Source organism: Pteropus alecto, unplaced genomic scaffold, assembly GCF_000325575.1.
Source record: "Pteropus alecto unplaced genomic scaffold, ASM32557v1 scaffold195, whole genome shotgun sequence".
Taxonomy (NCBI): Eukaryota; Metazoa; Chordata; class Mammalia; order Chiroptera; family Pteropodidae; genus Pteropus; species Pteropus alecto.
The window spans coordinates 6,348,520-6,364,923 of NW_006438073.1; the positions used below are offsets into that span (position 1 = coordinate 6,348,520).

Below are 16,404 nucleotides of genomic sequence, written 5' to 3' on the forward strand. Positions count from 1 at the left end.
CCGGGTGAGCCCCTGCTGTTCATGGCCCTCCTCTATACCGAAAGCCCATTATGTTAAAAGAGCAAACTTGTTTCTTCCTTCACACAAACAAGAAAAAAAATTATTTACCATGGAGTTCAAAAGAAAAGGATAACTATGGAAATAGCAATTTTTTAAAAAGCTGGAAAAATAACAGGTCTGGAAAATACTGGATTGCTGTGTTAATGAAAGATGGGTGGTGGTATCAAAAGGTCATAACAACACGTTTCCTCGTACTCAGTAGCAAGTGGCAGAAATGACCAGTCACGCGATAGCCCTAAATGACGGGCATCTCCTATCGCTGAAAATGGGCTGTATTTTGTTGCGATGTAGTGTTACTTATTGAGGAGAATGGACTGACCCAAGGAATTAAAGCTATGGCTCTACTTTACCAGAACAAACGGATGCCCCCTAAATGTGGCAGCTGCAAGGGCAGCATGGGTAAAGCAGGACATTTAGTAATAGGTGTCATCTTTCTCATTTTTATGAAAGGAAATCCTAGGTGGTCGCTTTGAAGTGTGCGGCCTCACTATCTGTGGAAATTTCTAGTTCCTAGGACTCTTGGTCTCTTTCCCCAAGATTATATTTAGTTTCTAAACGTGAGACCAAAATGCCAGTGATTTCACTATAAAAAAGTTAATGTAGTCGAAGAATATTATCAAATGATTCAAAGACTTGTTAAAGAGAGGTGACTTCATAGCCACCAGCTAGAAATCAAAGAGTTCTGGCTGGCTCTTTAGCGTCAAAAGACTTATTATACTGGCATAAGAAGTCCACACGACAAGCGGCTTTTATAAATAACTGCTCAGGCAGAAGCTGTATCTTTCTTGAAGCTGTGTCTTTCATTCTTTGTGACAATCAAGAAACTGCATGGCAAAAAGCAGCAATCTATGCAGACTGGCGAATCAGATGTGCCCAAGCCGTCGCTTTAGATGAAAACATTTGCCTTCGTTGTTGGTAAGTAGGTTGGTGAAAAGCGTCTTGTCTTCGAAAGGCGGAGCGTCACGAAGATGTGGACATGCCTTTCCCTTGCTACTGCGAGACCCATGCAGAGATCCGTGTATGAGATTCGCGTAAACATCCAACAAGAGACGCGGGCAGCATCGCTCGCTTCCCAGTGCGCTGCTTCACACGATGACGCTGATCTGCATCCACGCGCCCCGGCGTCTCACTCACTGAGACGTGGGCTCAGTCTGCGTCTTTAAGCTCAACACTCATCCCTCCCCAAACCACTCCCATCCATCACCCGCTGGCACAGCCAGTTGGTAAGGTCCCCTGCGGTCCACATCCGTAATCTGTCCCCACCTAATCTGCTCTTTCAAAATACTGGATGGGGCCAAAGGGTCTTTTGAGAAAGTCCTCGTAGGAAAGAGAAAAAAAAAATTAAACCAACTTTATTTTTTTGCCTTATTAAAACTTCCTTTCTGTCCAAATGATTCCCAATGACCGTAGATCATAAAAACCCAAAGGTTAACCCTAATTTCTGATAGAACACTCTAAAAGGAGAAGTACATTGCCTAATATAATATAGGGGGGGGCACATACAAGATTTAGGGCTGAAAGGCTATGAAAATGTAAACTTCTAAGAAAACAGCCATAGGGGTTTTCTTCCTGATGTCATTCTCCATTAGCTCGGAACACCTGCTGTCCTAGCACTGGACCAAGTATGTGCTGGAAGTGACCGAAACTTACAAATACACAAATAAATGCACAAATAAGGGAAAAATAAGGCCCAGTTCCAAAACCAGAGTGTGCAGAAGGTGGAGTTGAGAGCAGGAAGTCTCTGGAATACGGAGTGAGCCCTCGCTCCCGCTTTTTCCTGAAATGAGGCAGGTAGCCCTGTGTCTGCGCGCTGAGCCTTGGCCCAGCATCAGACCAGGAAGAGAAAGGGTAACAGATACGGCTCACACCCTGCTTTTTCCTGAAATGAGGCAGGTAGCCCTGCGTCTGCGCGCTTACATTTCAGAGCCTTGGCCCAGCATCGGACCAGGAAGAGAAAGGGTAACAGATACGGCTCACAGAGCAGCCTTCTCAGCTCTAGTCACGAAGTAGCTGGCATCAGCTCTGTGAGGACGGTAACTTCGTTATCTCTGCCTTATAAGCATGGCGACTGAGCACATTAAGATAATCAGTGCCTCTCAAACTTTAATGTGCATGATTTGACTGAGGACCTTGTTAAAATGCAGTTTCTGATTCAGCAGGTTCGAGAAGGGACGGGGTTGTCTGCATTTCTGATAAACTTTCAAATGATGCTGATGCGGCTGGTCCACAGACCACCCTTGAGCAGCAAAAGCAGATCATCCAGAGTTCTAGGGCTGGTAGGAAGCAAAGCCAGGAGGATGTGGCTCATCGGCCTGGCTCCTGAGCCCACGCTCATCCCCGCTAAGCTTAGAACCTGTGTCACAGACACACCGCACGCCAGGGTACCGAGCATTGGCCCGATGACTAGAGATAAACACCTGTCACCTTTTCCTATAGCGTTTTCCAGCAACAACAAGCATTTATTAAGTACCAACCGCATACCAGGTACTGCAGTAAATATTTGAGAAATAAAATATTACTCCTGGCTCACAGGATTTTCATCTAATGCACTAGACAAATGAGGGGCCATTTGGTTCCCTCCTTACAACAAGCCAATTACAAGCCCACGGACTGACTGAACATTCTGATTAGCTTAATTATCATGCATGGAAAAGAACTTTCAAAGAATCAGAGTGCAATCACACACCTCTAGCTCCAAAGACGGTCAATTTATTTTAAACTTTGGGGATTGAGGAAGAATTCCTAAGATTTTACAGAGCTTCAGAGGTCCCATTTGGAAAATTAATTACAGTTCAATAGATTCGGAAGGTACAGAAGGCTGTGCCCGATTCCACGAAATTACCTAGGAAGTAATTTTAAAAAGAAGGTCCTGATAGCTTCTTTACTTATCACGAGGATTTCAATTTCTTTTACAAAGTGGACATTTTGCTAATTCCTAGTTTCACCACATAGGCAGAACAAAGACTCCTGAATCGCGTGTACATTTCTTGGACGCTACAGTTCATGCAAAACAATACCTCCAATAAAAGTTTCACAAAATTTCCATCAGTCTTTATTTATTCGGAACGAATGTAGAAAGTTTTAAGAGTTTATTATAGGCAGTCCATTTCTACTAAAAGAACTGTAATTTTTTTCTTTATCTTCCTGATTGCCAAATCGAGGAAAACGGCACCCAGCAGCCCGCCTGCACTGCTGACACGCTCTGCTCCCACGACTCCCGAGGCGGACCCCGCCAGCTGTGAGCACCCCGCCTCGGTTCCCACTCTCCTGTCAAGTGCAAATCTGACCGTCCTGGCACAGGTCCAGCATCTTCCTAAAGCCCTCGGGGGCCCAGAGAGAAAACGATGTGAATGCTTTGCTTCTGCGGGCAGCTAGGCCTGCAGGAGCGGGGTGCCCAGCACTGCGAGCTGAGCTGGGGGAGCCTTGCGTGAAGAAGGCATGGGTGCGATGGGCCTCATTGGTCTGGGGGCCACGCTGCCTCCTCGTCTAAGCGCGACCTGACTCTGCAGGGCCAGGGCCACCCTTCACTTGACGAGCACACTGTCACTTCCCACCACTCTCCCCCAGAGCTCATATTTTGACTCTCGTGTTTTAAAACAAACAAATCACAACAACACAAAAAAACAAAGCTCTTCGAACAGACTCATGCGTGCAAAAGAGAGCTGAATAAAGCACGGGGGTGCGAGGCCAGCCTCAGTCTGTCCCCCACACCCCCTAACGCCCGTTCCGGCAGTTCAGCTCACCGCTCCGTCGCCAGCACAGCCACCCACACACCGGACAGCTCGCTCAGGCAGCATCTGCGGTTTGATCTCTGGATCCTCCAGCACCTGGAGAAGAAATCACTGGAAGTTCTTCAGCTCTGCTTGACTGCATATCTCTTCTCTTTTTCCAAGTATTTAAGAAAGAAAACGCAAGATGTGGAGATGCTGTCTTAATGCCAGAAGAGAAAGGATGATGTGACTTGAAGTTATCGCGGTCATTGAAGGCTCTGGCCTTTGGAGCCTTCTACAACAGGGTCCAGCGCGGCCGTCACGACCTGCGAGCTACAAGCTTGTCCCCTCTCAGAGTGTGACCGGCCTCTTCCCACCTCCTCCGAAGCTCCCCCTAGCCTCGGGCAAAAGCTTGTCATCTTCGGAAGCCCACTGAGAGTGCCCGCCTCGGCCTCACCCTCCTCCAAATCCCCACGTTACTTTGAGTTTCCTCTCTTCCAGAACTTGCTCCCTGTCAATTCGCACACACGTACACCTTCTAAACCGTGAGCTGCCGGAGGGTCTCGATCTTCTTATTCACCTTCGTGTGATCTGCTGCCAGCGCGTCACACGTAAGAAGTTCTCCCGAGCTCTGACATACGTTACGACATGGATGGGTCTTAAAGACACTGCGGAAGAGAAATAAGTTGGCCACATGAAGACCAGTACGGCGCGATTCTACTCACACGAGGTGCCTGCAGCGGTGACATTCAGGGGGGCAGAACGCGGAACGGGGACTCTCAGGGGCTGGTGAAGGACAATGAGGAGCCATTCAGCAGGGGACAGAGTTTCTGTGTCACGATACAGAACAGTGCTTGAAACTGGCTGGACCACAACAGGAATGCGTAACGTCACTGAACCGCCCACTTAGAATGGTCAGGATGGTTCACGTTATGTTATGCTTTATGTTTCTTTTTACCACAATAATAATCATAAAAAGAACGGCTCAGGAGATGGGCCATAACAGCAAACGAGGCAACTGTTTATTTGACACATGCGCTCGCTGCGTAGAGTGCCCGGTTATCTCCAACTGCCCCCCGGCCAGGCTGTGACTTCCTGGGGTGGCGACTGCTGCCCGTGCTCTGCAAGCCCCACGGCACGTCGCCCTGCGCTATCGTCCACGTGCAGTTATTAACCATGTCCCCCTGCCATACGTCACGAACAAGAGCTGGAGTCGTAGGCGCTACATGTTATTTGTTAACTAAGACTTAATAGCAGTAGGACAATGTATCCAGCCCCATCGGAGGTCTGAAGCGATGAGACTTTCGTGACATTGATAAGCACACCTTCAGAGCGGTAAGCGAAAATATGACAAGTAATTACATGGCAGCACACACAAAGCACAACAGAGGAAGGAGCAAGTGACTTAGACCTCCTGGAAAGGAACAGGGGACCGCTGTGCCCTCCCTCACAGATCCACCCAAAATGCGTCAGGCCGGCAAAATCTCCTCCACTGTGCAGTACCATTTTCTATGTTTTCACTTAATATTGAAAAGGCGAATATTTTTGTTGGAGAAAAAATTAAGTTGTTGGCAGAATCATAATGTATTTTTACTAATTTGAGTGATAGCAAATTTAAGTCACTCTAATTTGACTGCCAAAATGTTGTCATTTCCGGGAAGGTTGACACAGGAGTGGCTTCTTAAATCTGTCCAGTGCACCAAGAAATTCACAGCCTCGGGCTTAAAGTCACTAGCATGTATAATACATGTTTTCAAGCACTCGAGATGTCATTTTAGATAAAATGAGAATTAAGTCTGAAGTTTCTCATTTTATTTCATTAGTAGGCCTCCATGACTGATTTGTATTTGGCAGGTGTTAATTAATTTATAATCTCAGACTAGTTTTCATCTTAAACTATGTTCTACCACTGAAAAAAAAAACAAAACTGCCGATGAGAACATAATCTCTAATAATCTTGATATATCTATAGTGCGTATTCAGAGCTCCAGCCTTAAAAAAAAATTTGTTTCGTTTTTAATAGTCTTTAATTCTTATAGCAGTTTTAGATTCACAGCAAAACTGAGCGAGAAGTGCAGGGGTCCCCTGGACCCCCTTCCCCAACACGCACACAGCCTGTTCCGCTGTCAACACCCCACGCCAGAGCAGTGCAGGTCATTCACTGATGGAGCGGTCCAATCAGTAAGCTTGCACTGACACACTGTGATCACTCGAAGTCTATGGTGTGTTAGGGTTGTACATTTTATGGGTCGTGGCAAATGTATAATGGCATGTATCTGCCATTATAGTATCACTCGAAGTCTATGGTGTGTTAGGGTTCACTCCTGGGGTTGTGCATTTTATGGGTCTTGGCAAATGTATAATGGCATGTATCTGCCATTATAGTATCATAAAGAATAGGAGTTTTTTTTGTCCTAAAAATACCTTTAGGCTCCGACTGCTCACCCTGCCCTCTCGATGAACCCCTGGTGACCGTTGATTTTTTTTTTCATCTCCGTCGTTTTCTCTTCCTCAGAATGCCGTATAGCTGGACGTACGTGGCATGCAGGCGTCTCGCGTGGGCTTCTTTCACTTCGTGACACACACTTAAGTTTCCTCCGCGTCTTCTCACGGTTTGATATTATACCTTTTTAGCTCCGAATGGTATTTTATTGTCTGGATGTACCACCGCTTATCCGTTCACCTACTGAAGGACATGTAGGTCTGCTTCCAAGTTTTGGCATTTATGAAAAAGGCCGCTGAAAACATCTGTGTGCACGAACTGTGTAGACATACGTTTTGAACTCATCTGAGTAAACACCAAGGAACAAGACTGATATCAGCTGGATTTGATTTTAATTGGAATTGAAATTGTTTAGATCAGTTGGGAAGCTGGCATCTTGATGATATTGAGTCTTCTTACCCATGAACATGGAATGTCTATTTATTTAGTTCTTTGATTTCTTTTATTTAAGTTGTATGGCTTTCCTCGGACAGATCCTATAAATATTTTGCTAGGTTTATATCTAAGTTTTCCATTTGGGGAGAGCTAATGCACATGCTATTGTGTTTTTAATCTCTAATTCCCCTTGGCCATTGCTGGTACGTAAGAAAACTGGCTCTTGTATATTAACTGTCTATCCTGCACCCTTGATATCAGTTCCAGCATTTTTTTGTCGATTCTAAGAGATTTCAGGGAAAACTAGAGTGAATTGGACAAATATTCTGTTCTTAATGAGATAAAGTATTTGCAGAAGAAACCGGAGCACAAACTAGAAAGCAGTAAGCGAGAGTCCTGAGCAGGAGGTGATTACTCCAGGGCTGACGATGAAGGGGCGACCTGCCATCGTAGTTTACACTTCTCAGCTAACACAGAGTTAAGTCCTAGAGCTGACCCGGGATAACTCATCTCTCCTTTCCTGGTCCTTGCCAGGTGTGGCAGAAGTAACATGTCCCCCTCGGCACAGCACGCAGGGAGCCAGGGGAACTCACTTCTAGTCTGGGTTGGGGGCGGGAGAAGCACACAAGGATGCACCCTACCGGCCACCGGTACACCAACAAGGGGTGCTTGGCCAGTCCCCGTCCTGCGAAATACACACAGCCAACAGGCCCCAGTAAGTGGGTAAACAAGAAACAGAAACTTGAGGTCAGGCGTAGCTGAGATCTGTGTGGGAAGTCTCGTCACCAAGCGCACAGTAATCTGAAGGCCCTTGCTGTGGGGGTACTGTCATTTACAATGCTGTACACGTTTATGAGAGCTTATGTAATCTAGTGTTTCAGTTGAAATAATCACATATTTTGATTAAAAATATAAAGAGAATATTAGACATTTAGCAGAATTTTCTCAGAGTCTACTGGTATCTCTATCCCTAGAGAGAGAGAATATTTCTTAACTAAAAGTATTATGATCTAGAGAGAATCAATTTAAGGAGTCAATAATTCTAAAATCATTAATTATAAAACTGAGGACTGAGGCAATTTTATAATAAAATGAAATCATAGGATTATAATCTTAAAACCTTCAGATAAATACTTTATGACACATTAGGAAATTTATTAAAATACTAATATGTACAAAGAATAATGACTCCACTAATATTAATATTCAAACAATGAATATAAAGATATGACTTTGCTCTAAAGAACATAAATTTTTTATTATTAGAATTTTTATTTTTGAAAATCATATTGATTAGTTTATGGCTCTACTAACATCATAAATCCATGCATTGAAAAACAAATATTTCAAAGGCATACATATAATTTAGTTATATTTTAAGGTACGCTTTAACTCTCAAATATATTCTGTTTCAACAAAATGTTATATGATATGATTACTCTATCCATATACAATAGATACAATTGTTTCACTTGGGACTTGTTTTAAAATTTCAGATAAATTATATCTTACTGTACATTCCTTTGCAATTTACGACCTTTTTTTTTTTTTTAACTTAACACTGTGTTTTGGAGATTAATTAATGTTGATAGATCTGGGTCATTTGTCTTTATTATAGAATTATCATAGACTTATCATCACCTATAAGAATAAAACACTGATTATTTATCCATTCCCCTATTTAAAGACAGCTATTCTGTTTCTCCTCTTGCACTGACTCGGATGGTCCTGTCACGATCATCTATACGGATGTTTCCTCATGTACCCTGAGTTGCGGAATATGCATATCTTGAATTTCACTAATTACTGTGAAGTTGTGAATTGCTCTCTACAGTGGCTGAATCAATCGATATTCCCACCAGCATGGAGAAGAACACTCATTGTCCTGTATCTCAACCAACACTTGGTATTGTCAGCTTTTAAATTTTGGCCCATCGGGTAAGAATACAATCATACGATACTGTTTTCATACTAATTTGCTGATCATTAATGAGACCTTGGGATATTTCCATGTTAACTGATCACTGTTTTCTCTTAAATGTTATTTTATCTACTACTTTGTTTCCTGTTTTTATACCCATCAAACTAATCAATATTAATTTTTACATCAATATTCACTTATATTTACCCATATTTACCCTTGTATTTGCTGAGCATCATCCCTTACATCCCATGTCTTCATCTTGGGTTCAAACTCATCTTTCCCTGTTATAAATACGTTAATAGTTCTTTCAAGATTGAGTGCGAATACTCCCAATTGTGGACAAATATCTTCATTTTCCTCCCTTTTGAGCAATATTTCTGCCAGGTATGCTGGGTATGGAACTCTAAGCTAGCAGGTGCTTCGCACAGTTGGATATTACTCCACTACCGTTTTTCTTGTCTTTCCTGTCAGGAGCCATCTGAAGTATAGTTTCATTCTAGGTAATTTCTTTTCTTTACTTGATTTTAAGATCTCTTCTTTTTCCTCGGTGCTTTAGTCCCTTTATGGAGTGAGCTTATTTCTATTTATCCTGATTGAGACCAAAAGCTTGCTTTTTTATTGATCTTGCTTGGGGCCACGTACTCTTGAATCAGAGGACGTATCCATACTGGAAAGTTCTCAGCCATTCTCTTAGAAAATTGTCTTTCCTTTGTTCTCATTGTCCTGTCAGATATATGTTCAGCCATCTCATTCCAAACGCCTAGTGTCTTAAAATTACTTTTCGCATTTCAACCTGTGTCCCGTTATGAGCCACTGCCTCGTATAGAACTTCCGGTTCACTAATTCTCTCTTCGGAATCACCTAATTTGTTGTTTTAACCCATCCCCTGAGGTTTTTTGTTTTTTGTTTTTTGTTTTTTTTTTAAATTCCAATAGCTAAAATTATGTTCTATTTGATAGCTACCGTTTTTCTATTATGTACGTTTTCTGTTTTAGGTTGCATTTTTTTTCTATTATGCTTTAATTAACATGAAACGTATTTGTTGTGCACTGTTTCAAAATGCCATTTTATTTTCTCAAGTTCGGGGGAAACCAATCTTCCCGTTTACGGTGCATGCCCACCTTCTCTCAAGGAGGAATCGCCCTTGTTTGCTTTATAACGTTTGATGACACGTGCCCTTTGGCGAGGCTGTCCGTCTCTGGGGGCATCGACGCCATGCCACCTGAATGCCTTCCGGGATGCTCTGACGTACGCTGTTCTGCTAGAGGCGGCAGACGCGCCATCAGTCTGCGGCCAATATTTATATTAATTTCTCCTTCTGGACAACCTTCGTACTGCGGAGGTTTAGATTTATCTCCTTTTTGCGCATTTACCACATATTTTTTCCAGTCTCCTAGGTGCCCAGTACACGTGAAGGATAGCCTTCCTCCTCACCAAACCACATCAAGGCCACCGGTCAGCAGCTCGCGGATTTCAGTCCTGGCTTTCCTCCTTCCTCCATTTAAAGACAAATATATTTTTGTACTTTTTCACTTGTCCCTGGAAATATTTTTTTTTTATAGCAATCTCATCTAATTTAAAAAAACAAGTACTAAAGTTTATTTGGTGAATTAAGCAGAAAACATTTCATACTGTTCTAGGCCTCCATCGTGCTGGTTCCAGAACTCTCTGACGCTGTGAAAGCGACATTGATTGTATGTGGGAGAGAAATAAACTTCTACCTTGTAGATTCATTGTTATTGTTTTGTGTTTTCTGTCATGCACAGTCAAAGATAATCCTGTTATACCTTTGACTACTTAGATTGGCAAAGAAACAACTCAGGGAAACGTATTAATACTGTCAAAGCAACAAAAGGATCTCCATCGGTGCCAAAGAAAAGCGCTTTTGAAATGGGCTGTAGCACAGGGCGAAGGAAGGAATTATATTCTTGGTATTGTAGTATGTTGCCTTAGAACCTGAAAATGACTAACATTAACTCTAAAGTTCTCTTTCTGCTTTTTAAAATGTCTCTACATCATCGGAAACATACTCAGCCAAAACATATTTTAAGAAGCAATAGAAGAAAAGAGAAAGAGAAAGTTGGGAGGGATTTATAAGTACCTTAATTGTATGTTTGACCCTAGCACAAAGTACCACATGTCCCCATCACCCTAGCATCTCAAACCGCCCCCAAAAAAACCGTCATCATAGTCCCAACACCTTCTCCATCCCTTATGTTCGTTCTTCATTCGAAAACCCTATACTCATAAAATTCGTTTTCCTTATTAAACGTATCCCCGCAAATCTGATATCCAAGCACGTTCCTTCTAGCGATGTTTCTAGTGAACTAAAACTTATCGTGAACTAAACACGTACGCAGCAAAGTCCTTCTCCACGGAGACTTTACTACACAAACGCTTTGCTGGACACTAACCGGCACTGGGATTACCTGGCTTTCCAGCAGGTGGGGCGTCATCCTCTCTGTCCTCAGTCAGAATGACAGCCAGTCCCACTGAGTCGGTCGGGAGCACGGAGCTGCTGAAGTCAACGCGAGTCAGGCTTTCGGGCTCCCTCTCCGAGGCCCCCGTGGCGTCCCGTGGGCTGTTCCCAGCTGTGTTCCTTTCTTGGCCTTTGCCCCCAGGCTTCATCACGACATGAACGATGCTTTGCTGATCCAGGTCACAGCTCTGTGTGTGAGCAAAAGAAAAACACATGAGGAGGTGCAAGCATTGAAACGCCACGTACCGTTGAATGGTCCCCGGTTCTGGAGCGCACAGAAGATTCTGAAACCTGTCTACATACAGACTCTGCGTGCAGTCGTGAGACACAAAGCAAAGCGACCTGTGCGATGACCCGGGTGAGGCACGACCACCCTGCCAGCGAGGCCGCGGCACTTACACCGGTGCCTACTGCACAAGCAACACGGACCGAAACGTGCGGATAAATGGAACACAGCGACCAAAAAACTAACGTAACATTCAAGGGGACGTGAAATCCGGCAAAGAAATGTACTGCAATGCACACATGAGCACAGTGAAAGCAGTATTCCTTCAAGCCTGATTTACTTCAGAAGTGATACGTCCTTAGAATTATTAGCTTTAAATATCGTCATTCGTTTCTTTTTGAAAAAGCACAGAGAGTTGGCATTTCTTTCCCCAGAATTTAAAATAGATATGTTTACGGTAGACGCCACATACACCCCGGACGTCACTGGCAAAGTTGCCCCCGCCCCGCCCCCAGTGAGGAAGCAGGTGAAGAATGTAAGGATGCCATCCCAGGGGTCATGCCCTGTTTCATCCCGTTTCACGGTTAAAAAATATGAACATTTACAAAAATGTTCTGCATCTATACGGCAAAGTGTATGAACAAGAGACTTAAAAATTTAGTAGGATTAAAGTTAGAAGTCAGGTGATTTGCTAGGACAAAAACTAGACTGCCTTAACTCAAACCCTGGTTTCAGAGTATGACTGATGGAAACCGTCACGGATCGATCTGCCACCCTCCTGCCACGGATCGAGGACCTTGCTCCCTCAACACACCCAGGAACCTCAGCGTCTTCCACCTCCCTGTTCCATTCTGTCTCATTTTCGGAATGTTCAAAGAACTCCCTGCGAAACGCAATGGTAATTTTATAACTAGTGACTCCTGCCCTCCCGCCCCACCCAGGGCTTCCGTGCCCCCTCTCTCAAACTTTGGAGATGGTGCCCATCACTGACAGGCACTGCCTGGTGTCGGCCTCCTCCACTCAGGTCCCCGGGACAGCCCCTGGTCCTAAGTACCATTCCCACCAGTAGAGAAACTTTCCTGAGGCCCGAGAGAAGGGACAATGAGGCTGACGGCTCCAGCTTGACATCAAGAGTGCATTGAGGCAAGTTACATAGGAGGCTTGTCTTGGGCTGTGAGAAGACACAGATCATCTCCAGGCAGAGTGACAGGTGCTGAAAGATTATATAGCACAGGGCAAGATGGATGGGGGACTGGGACGTGACCCCGTGCTAGCCTGGGAAACCGGCAGGCCTGGGCCAGAGGGGAGGGGTCGCTCAGAGGGAATACGGGAAGCGACTTCGTCCTGGATCGGCTGCTGGCTCACAGCTGGCCAGCAGCAGTTGGGTCACAGACAGTCCCTCCTGCACAAGCCCTCTTCTCCACGCATGTCTTGGACCTCCGTCACGTCGACAAGCTTGCTCTCCCTGCCACCTGTCCTCAGAGCTCCACATCCTCCCCAGGACAGCTCTGACTCAGCAGCGGTCAGTGGCGAGTCGGGCAACTCCCGCCCCCAACCCCGATCTGCTCCTTCCTGACCTCTTTATTTCCGTCAGAGCACCCATCCCCCACGTCGTCCAGGTGCCAAGCCCTCTCCTCCCTCCCAAAACTGATGATCCACCTGTGTTCCAAGAGCTTCAACAGAATCACCCCCTGGGACTCCTCCTTACGGTCACATCCAGGGAGGCGCCAAGGGCGACTATTCCCGACTCCAAAATGCACCGCGCACCTTCGGCTCCTTTCCGTCCCAGCTGTCACCTCGCCGTTTCCGGGCCCCGTCATTACGACAGCCTCGGACTCACTGCCTCACCTCCCGTCACTCCCCACAACGCCCTGTGTGCAGGAGCCTGTGGCACCTGCTGCACGACCTTCCCAAAGCGTCCCCGTATCACTTGCTGAATGGATCTGACAGCTCACAACCGTCGTCAAGTCCGCTTAGACGTTTCTTTCTAGATCAACCGTCTTCGGCTTTTTATCTTCTTTACCTCTCCTTCACTGTACGTGTGGAAGACTAGACGATTCTTCAGAAATGGTCACTCTCATCTCCCCTCCTCCTGACCTTGGTTTTATTAGCAGAACCTTAAAATGCATCCGCACCCCGCCCAGGCCATCGAAGGAGCGCCCTGGCTGCCCTCTGCCCCTCCAAGATCGCACAGGTGGCACAGACCTGCGCCCTAGCCCGAGGCGCCACGTGCAGCTGCGCCCACTGTGTGGGCCGAGCCGCAGATGCCCAGCTGACCGGAAGGGACCGCACAGGTGGCACAGACCTGCGCCCGAGCCCGAGGCGCCACGTGCAGCTGCGCCCACTGCGTGCGCCGAGCCGCAGATGCCCAGCTGACTGGAAGACGCGTGGAAAAGAGATGCTCGTCGACCTGTGCCTCAGATTCTGTGGCTGTTCGTGAAGCGGTAATAGGCGACGACATTCTCGTTTCCATTCCAGTTGCACCGAGGCCGTCTACCCTCATTCACGGTCACGACAGCATTCAGCCGGCATCTGGGACCCATCCATAGCCTTCGGCCTGAGCCATCCAAAGTGGCACCGAGATCTGAGCATGCTCAAGGGCAGGCGTGTGGGGGCGCCAGCGTTCCAACATCCTCCCTGAGCAACAGTTGAGAACTGGCGCCCTAACACACCCCGTGGTTTTTATCCATATTGCGTTCTCTTCAAGGGGGCTCAAGAATTCAGTCCGATAAAATCTCTCTGGGTTCAGGGCTTAAGGGCTTCCTGAGATCCTGCCAGGTGAAAGCAACGCCTTCTGTCATCTGCGTCCCAGCCACCGACCCCCTCCCTCCACACTCTCCTTCCTGCTGTGGCCAGTCCGGGGCATGTGTGTGCAGGGTCTGGTCTTCCAACTTCATTCAGAAATTCTTGAGAGTGGTGATGGATCGTATTTCTGTTTTTATTTAGCAAACGCCTCACCTCACACAGAGCTTGGGACCTGAGAGATATAGAAAATATGTCTATAAATTGAAAAGGTGAATGACTTGGGGGCAGGGAAGAATACATGAATGAGCAAACAGAAACAGTCATAAGCTCCCACCCAAAGTGCTCCACGGGGAGCAGGAAGACGTGGAAGAAAGAACATGGACTCTAAAGCCAAAGAGGTGCGATTGATCAGCTCTGCGATTTCTGGCAAATTACTTTTCTTCCCTAAGCTTCCCTAAGTTTCTTCATTTGTCATGGGCGATAATATTACCCACGTTAAAGAGTGCTCTGAAGAGCTAAGGAACTACGCAGAGTGCAGGTCCCGACCCACCGCGATGACTCAATCCAGTGCTGCCAGTGTCGCAGCCGCAATTTGGGAGTTTCGTCCCTTATCTCGTACACCAATAAAGCCTGAGAAGCCTATGTGGCCGCTCCGCTTACACAGCCTTATTGGAAAATGTGCAAAGAAGGTGGAGTGAATAGAAGCTATAGAGATGCGATGATCATTCTGTTAACATCCGAGCTTTCTATGAACTAAAAACGGTTTTAAAAAATCCTTATATGCTCAGATGGCATGAAACACATGAAGAATGTGCGCAAATTCTCAAGGGCTGCTAATTGACAAATATGGAAGAAATCCAAACACTGAGTTTTCCTTCCAAATCCAGATTTTCCTAATGCTCAGAGAAGAACAGCAAAGGGCACAGAAAAATCCCAACCAGATTTCAGTAGTTATGGTGATATTTACAGAACATATTTCTCAGTCTCCATCCATTGTTCTGAGACCATTAACTGTTTAATTCTTTGATTCTCAAAGAAAACGATCTTGGGAGCAGTCCCTTCGCCAGATGGCACAACTGAATCATCACGCTAGTTCAGTTCAAAGCCACATGGATTAACACATGCCATGGACAACACGCTGGATCCAGTTTAGCTGTCTAACCATTCCAAAGCCCCAAATAATATTTAGTCTCACAGTATACACATAACTCCTCAGCTTTGGGGAGGTCTCACAGTGGCGGGCAGATGGCAGAGCTCTCCAACGTGGCTTTAAACTTCCTCAGGGTAAAAACAATGTCTTGTCTTTGCTTCTTCAATAACTAGAGTATTGCCTGGCAAAGAGGAAACAACACATTTCGCTTTTTTTTTTTCTTTTTTGCTATAATAACTAACTCAACACGTAAGGTGGTGACGTAAGTTGTTTACTGTGGACAAAACAAGTAGGCGTTCATCGCACTGGGCTTGGTCTTCTGCTGTCAAGCGGAGCTGTCATTCCGCTGGGGAAGGAGAGGGCGGCTCTGGGGTTCTCCCTCCCCCGGACCTTTGATCTGGAGATCCCACAGTTTCGATAAAATTTTGACGCAAGTTATTTGCCAACCAACGACCAGCTCTCGCCCAGCTGACTAATATACAAGAAATGTATGTGTTTTTCTTTTTCCAAAAAGGAGTCCCTTTGGTGATATGTCATTTGGATTCAAATATTCGAGAGTCTTCTAATCCAGTTGGAACACTGAAAATAAGCAAAATTTAAAAAACCTGCGAATACTCAGAAATACTCTTACGGTTTTAGACCTTGTAAAAGTAAGTAATGTTAGTCTAACGAAAACAAACAGAGGAACAAACAAAACCACCATACTTAAAGAAGGGCTAACTAGATAACTTCTAAAATGGTTAATAATGAGATGTACGAACAGCTTTCATGTGCTAGGGCAGCAACAATTACATTAGCCATGAAAGTAAAATAAACGCGTACTGCTTTTGAGCTCTAACTATCCTCGGGAGGTGTCACAAGGTCTTTCGACTCGATCAGTTGTTTAGTATCCCCACGGTCCCCTGGGGGAGGCGCTGTCGCCGCCCACAAGGGAGTCGCGGGTGAGGCGCGGAGACGCGAGCCTGGCCCCACCGCGTTCCTTCGGCGTCTTACCGTCGCTCTTGTAACGTCCGATTCTTCTTGACCAAAGACGAGCCACAGAGAAGTCAGGACAGGCTCCAGTCACCCGGGCCTTAAGGACGGGGACCTGGCTGAGGCCTCCCCCATACTGCCCTCTGACTCCCCCGGGCTCTGCGGGGTGGCTGCGCGGAGGATGGGGTCGCGGCTGGAGCCGACAGAAGGGACACGGGGCAGACGAGGGGGACGCGGGGCAGACGGGGGGGGACGCGGGG

General features: G+C 45.9%; 1 protein-coding gene across 1 annotated transcript in view; it reads right to left on the reverse strand.

The window, feature by feature from the left end:
- PRKN (parkin RBR E3 ubiquitin protein ligase) overlaps positions 1-16,404 on the reverse strand; it is an 833,405-nt gene that overhangs the window by 689,867 nt on the left and 127,134 nt on the right. The window contains exon 3 of the mRNA XM_015591869.1: positions 11,002-11,239. Coding sequence (XP_015447355.1) covers positions 11,002-11,239 — 238 coding nt within the window. The remainder of the gene's footprint in view (positions 1-11,001; positions 11,240-16,404) is intronic.